Source organism: Scophthalmus maximus, chromosome 1 (assembly GCF_022379125.1).
Source record: "Scophthalmus maximus strain ysfricsl-2021 chromosome 1, ASM2237912v1, whole genome shotgun sequence".
NCBI lineage: Eukaryota > Metazoa > Chordata > Actinopteri > Pleuronectiformes > Scophthalmidae > Scophthalmus > Scophthalmus maximus.
Window position 1 is genome coordinate 10,002,316 of NC_061515.1, and position 18,409 is coordinate 10,020,724.

The window sequence follows — 18,409 nt, forward strand, 5'->3', positions numbered from 1 at the left end:
AGTATCATTGCGTGCTCTTTCATAGCTGCTACACTAATTTAGCTGAATTGCTTCAACGTACAGTCCTGAGGCAATAAAGCCCGCACTTTGTGCCACTTTTACGCCCATGGTTAATAGATTATACTTTTGTTCCTCTCTGAATATAAAATGTTTGTTTCAGCAACATTAAAACATATTAGAATTAATATTCAGCAGCCTTGGTGCACCGGGTCTAACAATAGCCTGATTTCCACTACAGAGCCAGACAATGCAAGTCAATGTAAGCTCTAAATGCTGTGGGATTGATGTAAGTACTCTATGTAATTATGATCTGCATTTGAATAGACCCTTGCAGAAATCTCTTGCTCATGCTTTGCAAAGGTGGCTGAAGTTGCTGAAGTGCTCCTCCTCCTTTACTCGCCGAGCTCCCAACAGGCCCTGGTGCCTTGCCTCCCAGTCATCTATTCAGGGATGTTGAAATGAGCTGCTGACTGTCTGACTGCGCTCTAGGCACAGGCAGAAGCTGCAGGGCACAGAATACGTCTCACTGGTGTCATATGAATATGCCTCTTTTACTATATGGCACCTGTGTAATTTCAGCAGTCTACGTGTGTGGCTTGCACTTTACACATCCCGTTCTGCGCCTCGTGGGATAGACACAATTACGTATAAGATTTACACACGTGACCCCTCCTTCCCCATGTCTGCCAGCTCGGTCCCCAGGCTTTGTCTTCCCCCGAAGGCTTTATGCAGCTGCATCACTTTGCCTGTAGCTATTGTACCGTTCCCCCCTGTGGCTGAAACGAAGCAGATTTTGGAAACCACATTGAAAACCTCCTGAGAAAACAAGTTGCCACTTAAAGTGATTTTGCCTCTCACCCTTGTTACAGCTCTATGTTTCACATCCAAAAACAGTTGCGCTGCCACTGTGATCAGAAAAGGAAGCTGTTGAATGTGCTATTCGTGGGGCGATGTTTTTACTGATATATGTAGTTTTTGTCTTTGTGTGTGTGTGTGTGTGTGTGTGTGTGTACACATCAGTTGAACCTGCAGAAGTGATTCTTTTGGGTTCCTTCACGGCCGTCGAAGGACAGGAGTTGAATCTGGGCTGCTTCGCCACCTCCAGTAATCCCCCGGTCCAGATCCGCTGGTGGCTGGGCCACAAGGAGCTCAACAACACCGTTGTCACAGTGGAAGAGGTGAAACTACACAATTTGAACAATGGTTAAATCTATAGTATCTATCTGTGCAGGTAGACAATACACACAGACAGAAGTAATGTACACGGTGGGTTATAATTGGTGATCATGCTGGTCAGTATAGAGATAATAGAGACAAAAATGTCTACGTTTCGATTTTGTGAGCAAGAGGAAATTAAGAGTGTCCATTCAGTCATGCTTGCATCTAAGGCACCAACAAAACCATTTAATGACTTCCACTGATTTAAAAGAATCACCAATATGAGATGTGACCTCATGGGAACCTTCACATACGAAAGAAAATGGTATGACCATGAGCAGTCTCTGAGTGCGCCTGCTGCAGCTTTGCGAATAAATCAACTGCTGATTCCAAAAGGAGTATGCTGCTGTTCTTCTCCTCCATTGTGTTTGTTAATAAGATCAAAGTGAATAAAAGCTGACACAGAAGATGAGCATTACTAAACCCGCTCTTTATTCATCTGGCAGCAGCATTTCCATTTGATCTTACACACGGCACTCGGTGTGCCGCGTGTGAGCTTTAATGCATCTGAAACAGTGTGAGGTTAATGAAGACTGACGTTCCCGCTCAGTGTGTCCGTTAGTCTTTCTGACTTTGGCTTTTACAGTAATCATCACAATAATAGCTTTAATAACCAGATGTGCTGCCTAGCCATGACCACCATCAGACAGGTGCAAACTGCCACTTTGCTTAATGTATGCAGCCGGAGAGTCAGATGAATATGCTTATTTATCACAGACAGTGACATCTGTCACACAGACCACATCAGTTTTTGCAGCAGCTAATTTTCCATCTGTATTCGCCAAGACAAACCAGTGTGGGTTGTTTTTCTCACTGAATTTTCTCTCTCTCTCTCCCTCCCCTGAGAAGACTGAGAAGGCCAGAGACAAAGGCTCGGTCCCCCGACTGAACTGTCATATGTGCTTTGTGTCTGTAGGGAGTCAATGGTGGGATGACAACCATGTCCAACATGACCCACCAGGTCTCCAGGGAGGAGGACGGGCTCAAGCTCACCTGTGAGGCCTTCAACAAGGGCACACACTTCTCAAAGACCCAGATGACCAAACTTAATGTCTTCTGTGAGGGAACTTTTTTTTTCTACTTTCTTGAAACTGCTGTATTTTTAGTAGATACAACCAACATCAAAAAGATCACTCATGTGAATGGAATTTTATTTTGGTACAATTTCTTTTTTGGTGTGTGTGTGTGTGTGTGTGTGTGTGTGTGTGTGTGCGCATGTTGTCAAGTGCACATCCCGTCATGGTTCAGCGGGAGTTGATTGTAAAAACAATTCTTCACAAATCCTTGACACAAAATGAGCAACTTTTTCTCTCAGCCCACCGTGTCAGCGCTGTTTGTGTCAGAGAATAGATTGTCAGTGCACATTTTCAACTGGAATTCTTCAGTATAACTGGTAGTGGTGTCGTCTATTGTCGTTGATGTTCTACTCTAAATATAAACGGCTGGTCTGTACGGTGACCAAAATTAACTCAAATTGTGTAAATATTCAAATTTCAAACCATTTTGCATTATCCAATAACAGATCCCCCTCAAAAAGTATGGCTGGATGCACCTCCTCCAGATGCCCCCCTTCATGCAGGCACCAGAGTCCGTCTCACCTGCTTCTCCACTGGAGGGAATCCCACTGGGACTCTGACCTGGTTCAAGGTTACTGTGTATTTTATTTCTGTCTGTGTGCGTGTGTGTGTATGTGTGTGTGTGTGTGTTAGTATGTCCAGAATACACACAGTTTTCTGTTCAATGTCTTTCCTGTTTCAGAATGGAAAGGCAGTGACTTATGCAATGAGGCAGACGTCCTTTGAACGGGGTGTGGCTCGGGAACTGGTCCTGGTCCTGACGGCCAGTGACAACATGGCTGCCTACCGCTGTGATGCCACGAATGAGGCAGAGAAGACCATCTCTGCCCACACTAAGCTTATGGTTTACTGTAAGTTAGACTGGAGCCCTGACACATAATAAACACAGCCTAACATTTATTCCGGTTTAATTTAGCTTCCACAAAAGAGCAGTATCAGATAAATGGCTGTGACATCTCCTATCTTGATATTGCCAGCATGTGTTCTGCATGTGCTCCACGCTTTTCCAGACACGGCAATAAGTATGAAGATCACAACCACACAGGAGGAGCTTCGTCGTGGACAGATGTTAACTCTGGAGTGCCTGGCTGGAAGCAGTAACCCCAAGGCCAACATCTCCTGGAGCCTGGGCCCGCAAAGGTTTGTCTGTAGGCAGCGGGTGGAAAGCCCCATGGCAGACAATGACAAAATGGCTTATTCAGTGTCAGTATGAGCCTGAACAACGGATGTTTATCCGTTTGAATTGTGAAAATAAGCTGGATTGTTTGGTGAACTTAAATTCCCCTGTTGATTGGATTTGCTCGATGGGATTTGTGTGCTAGGTTCCCGGGAGTGGAGCAGCCACCCAGGACGGCTCAGTATGAAGGTGTGTCAGTGCGCAGTTCTTTATCCCTGAATCTGAGCTCACAGCATCACAACCAGAATGTCATTTGCCAGGCCTACAGCCCCGTGCTCACTGAGGGAACCAACACATTCTTCAAACTCAACGTTCTGTGTAAGTAGAGGGTGAATTGTTGGTTCATTTCTTCCCGTCTCAGTTTGTTTGTTTATTTCTTTCTTTGTCTCTTCCTGGCGAGTGACCGAGAGATGTGGTTTGCATAAATCTTAAACGATTCATAATGAAGATCTATTATGCTGCGGGCGTTAAGCTGCTTTGTTGAGGTTCTCTTGCACTGAATTGTCAGTAGATAGCATGTGTGTGTGTGGGGAGGGGGTGGTTTGTTGACTGCAAACCTTTGTTGTGATTTGTTGGTCTGTTGAGCTCTGCAGCAGTGTGTCCTAATTGTGCATTTGCTTTGCTGCATGGCCATGTTTGTCTTTGATGTCATTTCACAGGCAGCAGCCAGCCACAGTTTGAAAGCTCGGTGCTGTGTATGAGCATGAAGGAATGTCACTGTGTGTTTGTGCCGAGCTACAGTTGGACAACAGTACTGTCACTCGTAGTTTTAATGCCTGTCCCTCTCCCTCCTGCGTAGCCACACTTCCCCCCTCCTCATAGTGTGTGAAGTTGGTTAGATCTAGAACTATTGGTGGGACGTCGACTTTCCGCTGATTTGACTCTCATTAGTGTGTCTTGCTTCTTTCACGCTCTAAATGATTTGGGTGTCTTTGCGCCCGCTCTTGTTGTTTCTTGTCATTCTGTGAGGCCTGAGTCTCATGTATTTTTGCTGTAAATTTCATAACTTACTGGAGCTGTATTCGCGTGCTGTTCCCGCGCCAGACCCACCAGAGTTCAGCCCTCTCCAGCCAAATCAGGTCCAGGTGGTGGAGGACGACACGGCCACCATCCCACTGCTGGTCTCAGCCAACCCAGAGGAGGTCTCCTGCGTTTGGCTGCATGGCGGGGAGACGCTGCTCAGAGGTGATGCAGGGCTATGTGATGGCTCTATAAACCCGGTCCTAGTTGAGCTGAGCCAGCAAGTAAGCACTCAGCTCTGCCATTCAGGGTCTGAATAAAACATGGCAGGTTAGCCAGCATGGGACCCTGCCAAATGTGATTCTCATTATGGCTCTAATGTATGCAGTCCAAATGAGGATTGCTGTCTGCCTGAATACAACACAACGGCTTCTCCTCCGGGCCGGTGTCATCAGGGCCCCAGTGGCACCCATCCCTTTCTCTGTTAACTCTGTTAGCTCCATACCATGTTACCGCCGTACACCCCCACCATCAAATGACTGTATCCTGAATTTAGAAACCCACCTTTTACATTCTGAGTGCTGTGGTACAGGGGGTGTCTCTAATGCAGCCTTTTGTTGGCTTGATGTGGGAATCCAGCCAGGCCAATCAATAATGCAGGATTAGATGTCACTTAGAGACCAGTGGCCAGAGGACATGCGGTTGATGAGCATGTAATGAATTCTTAATTTACCATTGGTTTACATATGTGTGTGCGTGTGTGCGTGTGTGTGTGTGTGTGTGTGTGTGTCTTTTCGGGGGATTTTCGCTACCCCTGGTCAGACGGCTTCTCACTGGAGATCAAGAATGTGACGAGGAAAGACGCCGGGGTTTACACTGTCAAGTGTACAAATGAAGAGGGTGTCAACCAAACCTCCATCATGCTGGACGTTCAGTGTAAGATCCTGCACACAGAGAATGAACGAGCAGACAATCGCCCCCACACACGCGCCCTGATGTTGTCAGGCTGCGAGTGTATACTTTTCTTTATTTTGACGACAGTATTCCATGTGATCATGTCAACAGAATAGATTTTAGAACAGTGTTTCATAATATTTCAATTTTTCTTTTTTGGTTACCCCTACCTGTAGGTTGCTTTGCACTTGTTAAAGATAACATATGTGGCAGTTTAACTATAACTGTAATTTTTCCCTGTGTTTTTTAGTGTTACATTTGAAAGCTAGTTTTTAAGTGTACAAACTGTTTCTGAGGAGTGAATTTAGTTCTCCAGAACACAGAAAATAACAGAAATGGATGTGAGAGAAAAAATATAGAAATGGTCGTTTTTTGTAGTCATTATTTTTACTTGGCTGAAGTCCATTTATAATCAGGTATACATCTGGGCCCTTTGGGTCACCAGTCAACTGCATCATTTATCTCTGTTAAATAGTCGCCTTCCTTTAATTATGGAGAATGGGCAGAAATCCGCTAATAATTGGCTGATTTGTGCGTCAGATTTGAATCTGTAGCCTGAGAACAGAATGTTTTGAACATGTCTAAGGCTGCTAAGCAACACAACCGTCAGCGCATCCAGACAACAACATTGACTTTCAGCTCCTACTCAGTAAACAAGCCTCATTCATTAGGCCTCCATGCAAGGCCGTGCACCTCCACCATCGCTCCAGGCGCTGCCTCGAGCAGTAGGCCCTCTGCCCCGATCTGATGATTTAATAATGGAAGCGTTGAAAATGTAGGTCTGCCTGCTTCAACCAAAGCCCATGGTACATGCCTAATGGATTTTACCGCCCTGATATGACTGGACTTGACAGTTGTAGGTATTCATTATGTATAGAGGATTGTAGTAGCTTTTATGGGTGACGGTGTAGCCCACTTAACATTGTCGCTCTTGGTTAGCGGACCAACACGGGCGGATCTGTCCAACCCAGAGGTCAGTGCCTCTCTACTGTTTCCCACCGCTGTTCTCCAAGTGTGAACATAGGTTTAGACAAGCAGGCACTAATGGCCTCATTGCTCTAAGTACATGGCACCCAGGAGAAGTATTAAAAGCTTGTGAGGTAGAGGCGAACAAAGACAAGAACAGGAGGCATGCAGTCAGGAAGGAGAGATGATGATGGATAGATGGAGGGAGAGGGGTATCATGGGAGGGGGCATTGGTCTGCGTTAGTCCTTGTGGGTCACATGGCCAATCCTCGGTTTAGCTGCAAAAGCATCTGCAGTGCTTCAACATATAGAGACGTTAGTGGCATTGTATCTAAAACTGAGAAGCCAATTAACATGGGGTTAAGTTCAAAGGCAAACAAATATAGCAGTAATTATAGCAATGCAGTTTAATGGGTTGGCAAATGATTTGCCCCAGGTTGGCATATTAACCTTTGGTCCTGCTTAAGCTTTGTCCCCTTTTCTTACGCTCAGACGCTCCCAGTGTGAAGGCAGAGAAAGACCCTGTGTTTGTGAGCATGGGGGAAACAGCAGACCTGATATGTGTAGCAGATGCCAACCCCATTATATCTGACATGTTCTCTTGGAAATGGATGGTGAGAAACACGCACACACACACACACACACACACACACACACACACACACACACACACACACACACACACACACACACACACACAGAAACACATTCACCCCCTAAATTGTATTTCCTTTATCTGGCTTCCTCTCCATTATTTTATCTCTTCTTTCCATTTATCTCTGGCCTTTAAAATGCATAGATGCACCACATTGGCTCTAACTACCCCTCCGCCCCACCTCCTCCTGCTCTGCACTCAGCCCAAATGCAGAAAAATAGCTCTGATTACTGCTGTGTGACAAAAGGGCACATTTGTCAATGCGACGTGATCTCTGTATCTACTGATGCCTTCTCTGGTCTAACCCACCCTCTGGCAGTGCAGCGTCTCAACCTGCACAGCCCCTCCTTCTCTCCTTCCCCGTGGCTCTTCAACCCTTGGCATTATCCTTCTCTGTCGTCCGAGCTCATTCCCCCGGTGCCCTTCCCATCTCCATCTCAAGCCGCGATGCTTTCCGGCTCAACTCTCCCTCACTGTCCACCTGTCTTGCTCTCGAACAGCGCCCCAACTCCGGCCCTCGGCCAGGAGGATGGGAGTGTGCGTTGAGGGATTACTGCTGTCCTCTGCTTATTGCCGCTCACTCTGTCTTCCACAGGGAGATGGGGAGGTGGAGATGGGAGAGGAGGCCCAGGAAGACGAATCAGGCCTCCTGACCATCCATGATGTGACTCGTGCTCATGCTGGTATTTACCAGTGCACAGCCGATAATGGCATAGCACCCCCTGCCAGTGTAAATGTGCAGCTGGTCGTACAATGTGAGTGTTTTTATTTATTTTTTCTCAGTCTCAGAGGGGGACATACTTGTGTTTTTGGATCATTTCATTCATGCCTACATGGTTTCTGCATGAATAACCTTCATGCATATCTTGCCGTGTGTAGTCAAACCAGAGCTTCAGAAAGGAGCCCAGTGGAGGAAGGTAGCAAGTAGAGGGGATGGCACCACCACAGCGGAGGTCGTGTGTCAGGCGGAGGGTATTCCTCGTGTCGACTTCTCCTGGGAAAAAAAAGGTCAACGCATGGACTTTGCAAACCCGAGGTCTGAAAGTAGACATTCTATTTTACAATCTTCTCTCGCATTAACTCAGGCGCTACTGTCAGCACATGGTTACATATTGATGAATCCCCACAATTACATTAGATTCTGCCCCAATGCAATATATCATTCTGCTACTTCCTGCTATTCCACCACTAAATCCGGATTTAGTGCATTTTATACTTTGCTTTTCACTATGCAAATACCTGTTTAATGCTTCTTCGATGTGTGAAATTGGGTGAACTAGTGCAATCTGCAGGACATCACAATCCCTGCCGTCGGCTGCTCAGGATTTATCTCTCTCTCTCTCTCTCTCTCTCTCTCTCTGTGTGTGTGTGTGTGTGTGTGTGTGTGTGTGTGTGTGTGTGTGTGTGTGTGTGTGTGTGTGTGTGTGTGTGTGTGTGTGTGTGTGTGTGTGTGTGTGTGTGTGTGTGTGTGTGTGTGTGTGTGTGTGTGTGTGTGTGTGTGTGTGCGTGCGTGCGTGCGTGCGTGCGTGCGTGCGTGCGTGCGTGCGTGCGTGCGTGTGCGTGTGAGATGCAGGTATGAGGAGCGGACAGCGAGGGAGGGCTCCTTCCATACCAGCACGGTTCGAGTAGTAAATGTAAGCGTGGCTCATGACTATGCCGTCTTCAGCTGCACGGCTCGAAACACACTTGGGGAAGACAAGCTAGACATCCAGCTCGTCAGCACAAGTATTTAAACTTGTTTGTTTGTACGCCTGTGTCTGTCTGTGTGTGTGTGTGTGTGTGTGTGTGTGTGTGTGTGTGTGTGTGTGTGTGTGTGTGTGTGTGTGTGTGTGTGTGTGTGTGTGTGTGTGTGTGTGTGTGTGTGTGTGTGTGTGTGTGTGTGTGTGTGTGTGTGTGTGTGTGTGTGTGCGCGCGGAGGGTATGTTTCGTCCTTGGGATACAGATGCTCTCTTTATAACATCCTTTGTCAGTGTCCTGCAAAAACCTTGTGGCTCCTAAATGCCAACTTTTTATGAGCTGCAGAGAACAACTCTTTCCCAGCCTTGTTGCGGTGCATTTCTCATATAAGGATGTCATTAAGGGTTTATTCAGCTTCAGATGTAGGATAATTCTCTCTTTTCATAAAGGAATATTTGATCCTTCAGCTATTTTCAAAGTGAGCACAAGTAAAGTTTTTTTCTTCTTCTATTCAGCTGAATCAATTTTACTGTTTTGTAAAAACACAGAGAATTAGAACGGCACAGTAGAGCACATACCTCCACCAAGGCCCAACAGTCTCCTTAAATTCAATCAGGCTGCACCAAATTGTACACACTCACACGAATATCAGACTCTTGATTATGCTCATTTTTTCATCAAGATCCATGCATTATTTCTGGGGTAATTGGTGAGAATGAAGAAAAAAAAAGCCCTATCTGGCAATGTTCAAGAAAGTGATTGAAAAATCCCTGGATCCGGCCCTTTTTCAAGATCCACATCAATATGTAGTGGGTTCTTTCGTGGCCCATGTCCCATCCTTCCACCAAGTGTTTTTTGCCCCCTTGTCATCAAAACTCACCTATGCCAGCTTTAAATGAATGACAAATGATCCAAGTCCATGCACACAACATGTAGGGATTAAGCATATGACATACTTGGCAGTTGAAAACGTTTTTTTTTCTTTGGTTCTAATTCAGCAGCATCTTAAAATAATTGTGTACGTGCTGCCTTGTCCAAGGTTTTAAAAGGCTTGGGCTGCAACAGCACAATAGTGCGGGAGTGCCACGAGACACGTCTAATTATGTAAACTGCGGAGGGACGCTGCTCCTGAGTGTCGGCCTGTGAAGAGTCTTTATTCCATTTCTCTATCTCCACCTTATCGTAGAGCCCATGGCACGTCTCCCTCAGATAATGCTGCAGTGATATGCTTTACTCGACCAGCGTTTTTTGACTTCTCTGCCTGCCAGCTACCAGTGTGCCCGCCATTACCAACACAGCCCTGCTCCAAGCACAGGCCCAAAGCCATCATTGGACACTTTTAATGTTTACTATAAAAACCATAAAATACAATCCCATATTGGCCCTGTTTTCCCCAGTCATTTGGTTTTTTTGGGGGGGGGGGGAGGGCTGTGAATATTTATAATTAATCTGACGCAGTGATAATACATTTACTATGCTTCCTTATCATTTTAGAACCCAAGAGGAAGAGAGAGAGCTTCTTTTTTTTTCTTAGCACGGTGCTCTTTGGATTTGAAGAAGACGAGATCCAATGAGGCTGACCTCTTTGCCCTGGAATCTTATGAGTGGAGCTGATAGTGGGAATTATTTACTCTGCAAACTGGGCTGCAGCCCGGAGCCAGAGACGAGTAGAGCAGCCCCATCTTATGTAGCCGCTCAAGTATCTCTTCTCCTTGCCTCCTCGACTATCTCTCCCTCTGCCCCCAGAACCACCCTTTTTTTTTTTCCATGCTCCAAATGCAAAATAATCCACTTTCCCTTCACTGCCCTGACTGAGGCAGTGCCTCGTGTCAGACTGAAGGCCTGGTTAGGGTCCTTTGATCTCCGTTCACAATATCGACGATAATCAAGAGGCTTCATCCTTCATTGCCTGACTTTGGTTGGATAAATTGGACAAATCAGCCACGAAAGGCATCGCCCATAGCTTTGCCCATGTTTCCTGATCCTCATCCATACAACAAAGGACAACCTTAGTCAAACAGCAGATGAAGAGTGATGCACCGCTAAAGATGTTTTGCTGTCCAAAAAGATGTTCTTTGTAAAACTGTGTAGACTTAACGGTGATTGACAAGAGAGAAATCCTTAAAAAAGAAAACACAAAGAGGCTTTGGAGGCTCATTGACAAGTTTTTGCTACAGTGATCATCTTTTCTTGCTGATTTAATTTTATTCACTTTTTTTCATTATTTATCATCCACAGTTGCAGCCAAATTCCGTCATTAATTATAATGCACTTAAAATACTCTCGTACCTAAAAATATGCAGTCTGGTGTGCGCTTTAAATTGCGAATGACTCAAATGAGCAAAAGTTGCCCAGGTAATGACACAGAGGTTGACTCACGTTTTGGAACAGCCCCACACAGCGCTGCGCAGACCCGCCCAAACACTAATGGTTATTGATTTTCCAAATTAATGGATATTTGCCGTTATTTATCCTTTCAATATTAAAACGAAATTGAACTATTACAGGGGAAACCTGTCATATATTTCCACCCAAAAACAATAAGATAAACGGTTATTCGGTGCTTCTGACACTTTGTCCACATATCTGATGGGAACATTGTCTTGTGTAAAAAATCAGGCAGTTCATGTGCACTACATTTAACAAAGTGACCGGTCAGATGAGTGGGAAATAATCTTTTAAATCATATGTCTTCATCTTCTCTTTTCTATAAAGAATGTCAGCTCGTTTCTACAGCTCCAAAGCAGAGAGAGAAGCCGTAGGGGATTCACAGTTCTATAGGCCAAAGGAGCCCAGTGAGTTATTTCAATGTCTCATGCCCCCCCCCCCCCCCCCCCCCCCCCCCCCCCCCCCAAAAGGTCACCCGGATCCTCCCTCCTCATTTCGCCAACTCAGTGTTGCCCATGACTCGGTCACCCTGGAGTGGATCCCTGGCTTCAATGGCGGTTTGTGGCAAAGATTTCGCATAAGGTGAGACGTCAAGAAAAGAAGACGTTGGTGTCAGAATGACACCATCAAAGAGTTGCACCTGACAGTCGCTTTTGGTCGACAGATACCGTTGGGATCGGTCAGTCAGTTACCTGTACGTGGACGTCTTTCCTCCCAGAGCAACGACCTTCACTGTCACCGGCCTGCAGCCTGTTACCACCTACAACTTCTCTGTCAACGCCCTCAATGCAATGGGAGAGAGTGACTATGCCGACAACAATGCAGTACTGACCATCACCACCAAGGGTCAGTTTGGAGTAACCCCAGCTTGATTCCAAAAGGACTTTGCTGTTCACCATCACAATAAATTCACCATGAGCTTGTTACGATGTAAGTTTTTTGTTATTCATGTTGTGTCTTTGTAGAGGGGCCAGAACCAGAGGAAATCCCAGCAGATGATGACTCAGTCTCACAGAGTAAGTCTTTTATCACAACTCTCTGAAAATAAGCTCTCGAGGGCAGTAGGAAATTGCTGTTTGAACAGAAGCTAGCTTCATTTGGCTAAATCATGTTAATGTATGCACCTCCAAGGCTGTTAATGTTTGCTCTGACAGAGTAAAGGTTGTCATGGCGCCCACCCATACTTTCCCCCCCGCTGCTAGGTTTAATCAATAAAGACAATTGAGAGAGCGCTTGGGTTGGTCTCATCGCTCAGAATTTCCATATTACTTTCATTGTTATGCATTGAACTAATGCTTCTGATGTTTTGTGAACTAGGTGCCAGAGAACTTCCAGTGTATTTGACTGTGGTGTTCACGGGGGTGTTCGGGGTCCTGCTGGTGCTGAATTCACTCGGTTGCTTCTTAAGACAGAGGTGGAAAAGGGGGCGACGTCAGGCAGGTAACCATGATGGTCCTCCTCAAAAAAACTCTCGAGCGATTTCTCTGAACAATGCAACCGTCAGCTCAGCCTCTCGCTCTCTCCTCATCTTATTTCTATCCATTTATCCCGTCTCCTCTCCTCCTCCTCATTCTCTGAGCTTCTACTCCAGAAAGTCATCCTTCAAAGATTTCATTTTCCTGTTTTGTCCACATCTCTTATTCGCGTTACGCCCTTTTCTATCTGTCATTCTGTCTCTCTCTACTTGTTCTTAAGTCTAACTTTTAAGTTCTTCCCCTCAATCAGTTATTTATCATTCCCCACCTTCCTCTGCCCTCTGGTCTTTACATAGATTTTGAACACCTTACTTCCATTAACTTAAATTCTGATCAATTTCAGTGCTTATGACATGATGCTGATGATCCTCCCTCCAAGTTCTAATTTCCTAGCACCAAAGCCTCTTTAACTCCTGTTTCTGCTCCTCCTGCAGGGGCTTCAGGAGGCAGTGTATTGGATGGAAAGAAGGCTGGAGAGGTGGGGTAAGTGAAAGCCCTGCAGTAGAAGTAATAGAGATACACATCCAATCCACTCTACGAAGACTGAGACCGGATCCATTGGCTGACCCGGCTACTAAAACAGCCAGGCAGGCAAAACAACAAGCCTCTGTCAATTTATATTACTGTTTATATTACTGTCATCAAACTTACGCCACAAACCGGCAACAAATATGTATATGTACCACATAATAAATTGTTATTAAGAATTTAATGTATGCAAGTAACAAATTCCAATGTGTGCTGCCTCTCTGTTAGTTCGCATTGGGAATTAAGGGTTGTGGGAATCGAGTGGATGGCAAAATCTGATTTCTCCATGTAGGTCCAGTCAGTCAACTGTAAACAACTCCAATAAGTACGAGAGCAGAGAAAAGATCAACCCGGCAGCCCAGCGCACCCTCCTCGTCGAGTCTGGATCTGAAACAGACAGCAATGTCTACGAGAGCTATGCAGCGGTAAGAACGGGAGAGAGTCGGAGGAGAGGCACAGAGAAGAAAGCAGAAAATATATAGAAACACAGAGAAGATTGAGTAAACAGAATGGGGGGGGGGGGGGTGAGGCAGGTGGTAAGGGGATCTGGCAGAAGAGGAAGCTGAGAATTCAGCCATAACAAGGAAATGGAAATATAAACTAATGAAACCTTTAGCTGTGCAGAGAGTTGGAACGTAGATCAATAATTCACAATTAGCATTCAAAATACACATCGATCTCGCACAAATGATCATTTTGTACTTTAGAAAGGCCAACGAGGATTCGTGCACTGAAGAAAGCTGATCAGCCGGGTTAAAGAAAACGGATAGCACCGTGCGGCCGCGGTCAGCTGTAATGAAGCCTCACATCCCAACTGAGGATTTATCTCAGGTTCGGTTCAGGCAAATGACCGAAAACATATTTTCTCACTGACTTTGTCATTTCAAGTCTTGAGTGCAACTCATTTCGCTTTGATTCGCCCAGGTTTGAGACTGTGGCCTTAGATTTAGGTCCAATCCAATGGAGCTACATCCACTCTACTCTAGATATCCTTTGCTCGAGTCTATTTTTGTGAATACACAAAGTTTCTATGTCTCCATCTCGCTGGAGAAGAAGCAGAAATCTTCCCTCATATCGAAAAGATATTTATATAAAGCAAGGCATAAGCCCCCCCCCCCCCCTCAAACTGATCAAGCTACTTCATCAATAGACCATAAAAAAACCTAGATTTTTTTTTAAACTAAGTAAAGTGCTGTAACATGAACAATCTATAGTGCAATAGAATGACAAAAACCCGAAATGGACCACCCACTGTCAGCCAGACATCCCCCCTGCTGTTTTTTTTTCACAAATCGACCCTGTACATGGTTATATACGTCTAGAGGCAAGTCAGAAAATCATTTGGTTGAACAGACTCTCCAATAATTCACACCAAACCTCTCTTCCTCTGCAGGAAAACATGTGGAGTTGTCGTTTACCGCGAGTTACTTGAGGCCAAAGCTTATCTGATGCAAGCTCCTCTGTTTCACTAATTTCAGGAAAGTTCCCATTATTATTACCCCACCGATGACTACATGCCTGCGCTCAGTCCACACCCTGAGGAAACACGCGGGCACGGTGAGACGTCAATACACCTTCGGAGTAAACAAGGCAACAGTACTGTGAACAGCTCATGTACAAAACATGATGCCGTGTGAGCCAATCAGGAAATGCGTCTTCTATTCAACTCAGTATTTCAGTACATTGAATCTGTATTTCTCAGAATATATATAGTTACTGGTTGTGTTTCCATGTGCTCTTCAAGACGTCACCTCTCACAGCCACTTTTATGAAGATGTCAGAGACGGGGGTCCGTACCAAGACATCCTGGCTCCCGCTCTTCCTCCCCCTCGGTCCTTGTTCGACCACACATTGCCGCATCAAAGGAACAACTGGAGATCACCAACCTACCATCAGGTCTGTAAACAAAGCCCCAACCAGTGACAAGGGCTCCTATTTGATACATAGTTCACATTTGTCAACGTCAGGATTCAGTTGAAAAATTAATCTGCAGCTTTGACGCGCATACTGAGATGCAATCTGTCTCTTAGCAGGTCAGTGAGCGAGCGAGGGAGTTCACGGAGGTTCGTCCACCGCAGAGAGACGCTGATCTTCCCTTCGAGCTGCGAGGCGAGCTAGTCTAGATTGAGAGGGTCGGGGCGAACGTACGAGCGGTCGTCATTGACATTGAGTACAGTGTTGTAAAGCAGTTATTCAGCGCAATGTTATTCATCTTATCCTTTTCAGTCAGCATCTCACACGTGACCTCGAATGGACCCGTGCATAGAATAGAATAGAACTACGACTGCTTGATGTGAAATACCAGAAATGTCATGGTGTGTATCGTGAACACGGAAACATATGGCAAACTGGACAAGCTGAAAAGAAGCAGAGTAGAATGGCAGCATGATTTAAAACAAAAAGCTTTGAAAGCCTCAAATATTTCATGCAATCCATCTTATTTCCTTCTCCCCTCTGCGATCACGCTCTCCTCCTCGTCCTCCTCCTCCTCCTCCTCCTCCTCCCTGGACCTCGCTTTGTTATTTCACCTTTACCCTCTTTCTTGGAGCCAAGTCCTGCTCATTTCCCCACAGTCCCCTTCCTGCCTCGGCCTGCAGTTACGACGTGAATCAGTTAGTAAATTGCCAGAAAACGGACTGACATCACTGCGGCTGGCGCTGGGGAAGATGCAGCAACTCACGAAGCAACGCAAAGCAGATATCGTCTTTCTGGACGCATCTGAAGGCATCATTTTCCAACACGTACCCAGATGAGAAGCTGACAACAGCTGCCATATACTGCTCGTATACGAGTGATATGAAGAGTTTCGGACCTCGCAGTTAGTCCGTGGGAATCCCCACAATAGGATTGTACTGAGTGGTATTTAGCATGGTAATGTCTTCAGAAGGTAAAGCCATATCTGGGGCCAGACTCTAATCCGGTTTTCTCTCGAATTGAAGTTCAGCTCACAACATCAGTGAGAGAGAGGGAAAACCATACGGAGAATTTGTCTCACTTGCTGTGGGCAGTGGAAGAGAGATAGGGACAGGATGAGAGGGTTGTGGCTAAGCTGCAGCTATGTTTTCTTCAATGGAAAAAAAAAAAAATCTTCTTTGGTTTTCATTGTTCAAATTGAAGTTCAAGGAAAGCAGTGCACTGTCGGCTTTCACGCCACAGCTATACGGATGATAATTATGATCATCTTTATAGGTAGAGCACTTTAAAAAAAACAAGGTTGATTTACACAAGACGGCAAATTAATGAGGCAACAGACAACTTTCATGCTTCCGGCTGTTCCAGGTGGTATTATTGTCTGGTTACTGTCGTGAAGACGCCAGGAAGGACACGGGTGCTTTTCCTCAGAGCTCCTGAGGAAGTTGTCGGCACAATTTTAACGGAGATTAGAAGAAAAAAAGTTTGTACACTGAATCTCCTATTTTGTTGCTGCTGCCTGGCTACTGTCCAAAGCAGCAAACAACCGTAAATTAACTAATTTGAACAAATAAACTCAAGTTAAATGTTTGGTAGTACTAATAAGTATAGGCTGGTAGTGTAAATTACAGATCTAGTAGAAAGACGACAAAGTGCATGTCGTTTTTTGAAGCCTCTCAACTCCTGGAGCTCGTCCCGGGGTTCACTTTAGTTTTCTCTCTTTTCTCTCCTTCTCGCCTGCTTTTGTTCCTCCGTCAACGGGATTCTTTTTATCTTTTTAACATCACTATGAGAAATTTGAGGCTAAACACTTTCCAATTTAAACCTGACAAATTTTAAAAATAGAAACTAATATAAAATGAAATATAACAAATTTAAAATAAAGAAAATCACAAGTAAAAAGAGGCTGAATGGGGGCATAAAATTCCATTACAACCTATTAAATTACACACACACATATATATTCAGTATATGAACACAGGGGCGTAGCATGGGTAAAAAAGGGGACAGACTACCCAGGGCCCAAGGGGTGGTGGGGGGCCCTGGAATTAAAATGTTTTTTGGTTTGTAATTCGTGTCATAACATAACTTACAAATTGGCTGAATACACTGGTTATGAGACTGTACGATATTTCAAAAAATTGTGGAGGCCCACAGAGACGGCTTATGTGTAGGGCCCAGAATTTAGTATTTCAGCTGGACTAGGGTTAACACAAATCATGTCTTATTGTGTTCTTGCTCATTTGGAAATATTTAATCACAATATGTGAGCGGTGATATTAAAATCCTGATGAAGTTGTTTTTGTCCACTTATTTCTCTAACCTACGAAATTCTGTTTCCTCAACGGTGCCTGACTGCTTGGAGATAAATCTCAATGTTTCACCAGACTGCGTTCTCTCAATTACCTTCACTATTCTCCATCATGAGCTGTCAAGGTGCGTTTGTCTCATTACTGAGCAATTGTTTAAGTTCCTGTCAAGCCGACTGCTGTGTTCATACCGAAGACTGTTCACGATGCATCGCTTCATTCCTCGGGCAGGAATGTAAACTGCTCAACCGAAGGCTTGACAGCTCAAAACTGTACGACAACTTCTGTTTTATAGGAATTTCAAGCGTCAAAGAGAAACAAATGAAATACTGTAATGACCTCAGCTCTATTGTACTTCTCCTGAATGTTTTTTTTAATTTTTTATACAAATGTGAGATTGAATAATATTCCTTTATCGCTTAAATAGGCTGTGCTACCAGTGGGGAGCTAACTGCAATTCCTGCAAACCCTGTCATTTATCTCTTTATTCAGATTTTTCAATTTGAACTTTTGAAATCAAATCAAAAGCGACCACAGGTTTTACAAATTACAACATGATTTTTACTGCCAGTTATTATGACTCAATCTGTGACTCTGCTCTCCTGTTGTTAGCCCTGAGAGGATGTAATTTGCCCTTCAACGCCGAGGGAAAAATGTGACTGAATACATACAACAGCATTCCATGAAAAATAACGAAAGTAAAAACTCTTTGAATTCTTACTTTTGATTATTTATTTTGTTTTCTCAAACATCCAGAGAGGCGGTAGGTATTTCTGCCCAAATGTGTATATTTAACAAAGTAAATACAGCTTTTTACATACAGCTTGGATGCATCGTCCATGACTGCTATCATTGCTTTTGAAGGACTCCACTTTGTGCATCTCATCTATATTTTCAAATGTTTATTTAGACATATATGTTATACTACATGAAATAAATATTGTATGATACAAGATACATTGCCAAAATGAATCGTGTCTTCATGTAAGTAAGGATAGATGTATTTCTATCACATTTATTAACAGATTGCTGTGCCTCTAATCATTTTTGTGTGTACAAGCAGATTGTGATTGATCTTTAATTACTTGTCTGGGTACATTTCATAGTATAATTGG

At 44.5% G+C, this 18,409-nt stretch overlaps 1 protein-coding gene across 2 annotated transcripts in view; it reads left to right on the plus strand.

Annotated features, from left to right (window-relative positions):
* Positions 1-18,254, plus strand: part of nphs1 (NPHS1 adhesion molecule, nephrin) — a 37,660-nt gene extending 19,406 nt beyond the window's left edge. Inside the window, exons 10-30 of one of the 2 annotated variants that reach the window (XM_035637760.2) lie at positions 1,021-1,178; positions 2,135-2,276; positions 2,741-2,865; positions 2,977-3,145; positions 3,305-3,434; positions 3,617-3,789; positions 4,516-4,656; positions 5,254-5,367; positions 6,844-6,965; positions 7,602-7,761; positions 7,886-8,042; positions 8,580-8,731; positions 11,542-11,653; positions 11,736-11,917; positions 12,037-12,087; positions 12,389-12,511; positions 12,981-13,029; positions 13,367-13,499; positions 14,553-14,631; positions 14,819-14,970; positions 15,105-18,254. In XM_035637760.2, coding sequence (XP_035493653.2) covers positions 1,021-1,178; positions 2,135-2,276; positions 2,741-2,865; positions 2,977-3,145; positions 3,305-3,434; positions 3,617-3,789; positions 4,516-4,656; positions 5,254-5,367; positions 6,844-6,965; positions 7,602-7,761; positions 7,886-8,042; positions 8,580-8,731; positions 11,542-11,653; positions 11,736-11,917; positions 12,037-12,087; positions 12,389-12,511; positions 12,981-13,029; positions 13,367-13,499; positions 14,553-14,631; positions 14,819-14,970; positions 15,105-15,197 — 2,717 coding nt within the window. In that variant the 3' untranslated portion in view covers positions 15,198-18,254. The remainder of the gene's footprint in view (positions 1-1,020; positions 1,179-2,134; positions 2,277-2,740; positions 2,866-2,976; positions 3,146-3,304; positions 3,435-3,616; positions 3,790-4,515; positions 4,657-5,253; positions 5,368-6,843; positions 6,966-7,601; positions 7,762-7,885; positions 8,043-8,579; positions 8,732-11,541; positions 11,654-11,735; positions 11,918-12,036; positions 12,088-12,388; positions 12,512-12,980; positions 13,030-13,366; positions 13,500-14,552; positions 14,632-14,818; positions 14,971-15,104) is intronic. The other variant, XM_035637780.2, reaches the window with a different exon arrangement.
* The last annotated feature ends 155 nt before the right edge of the window (positions 18,255-18,409 follow it).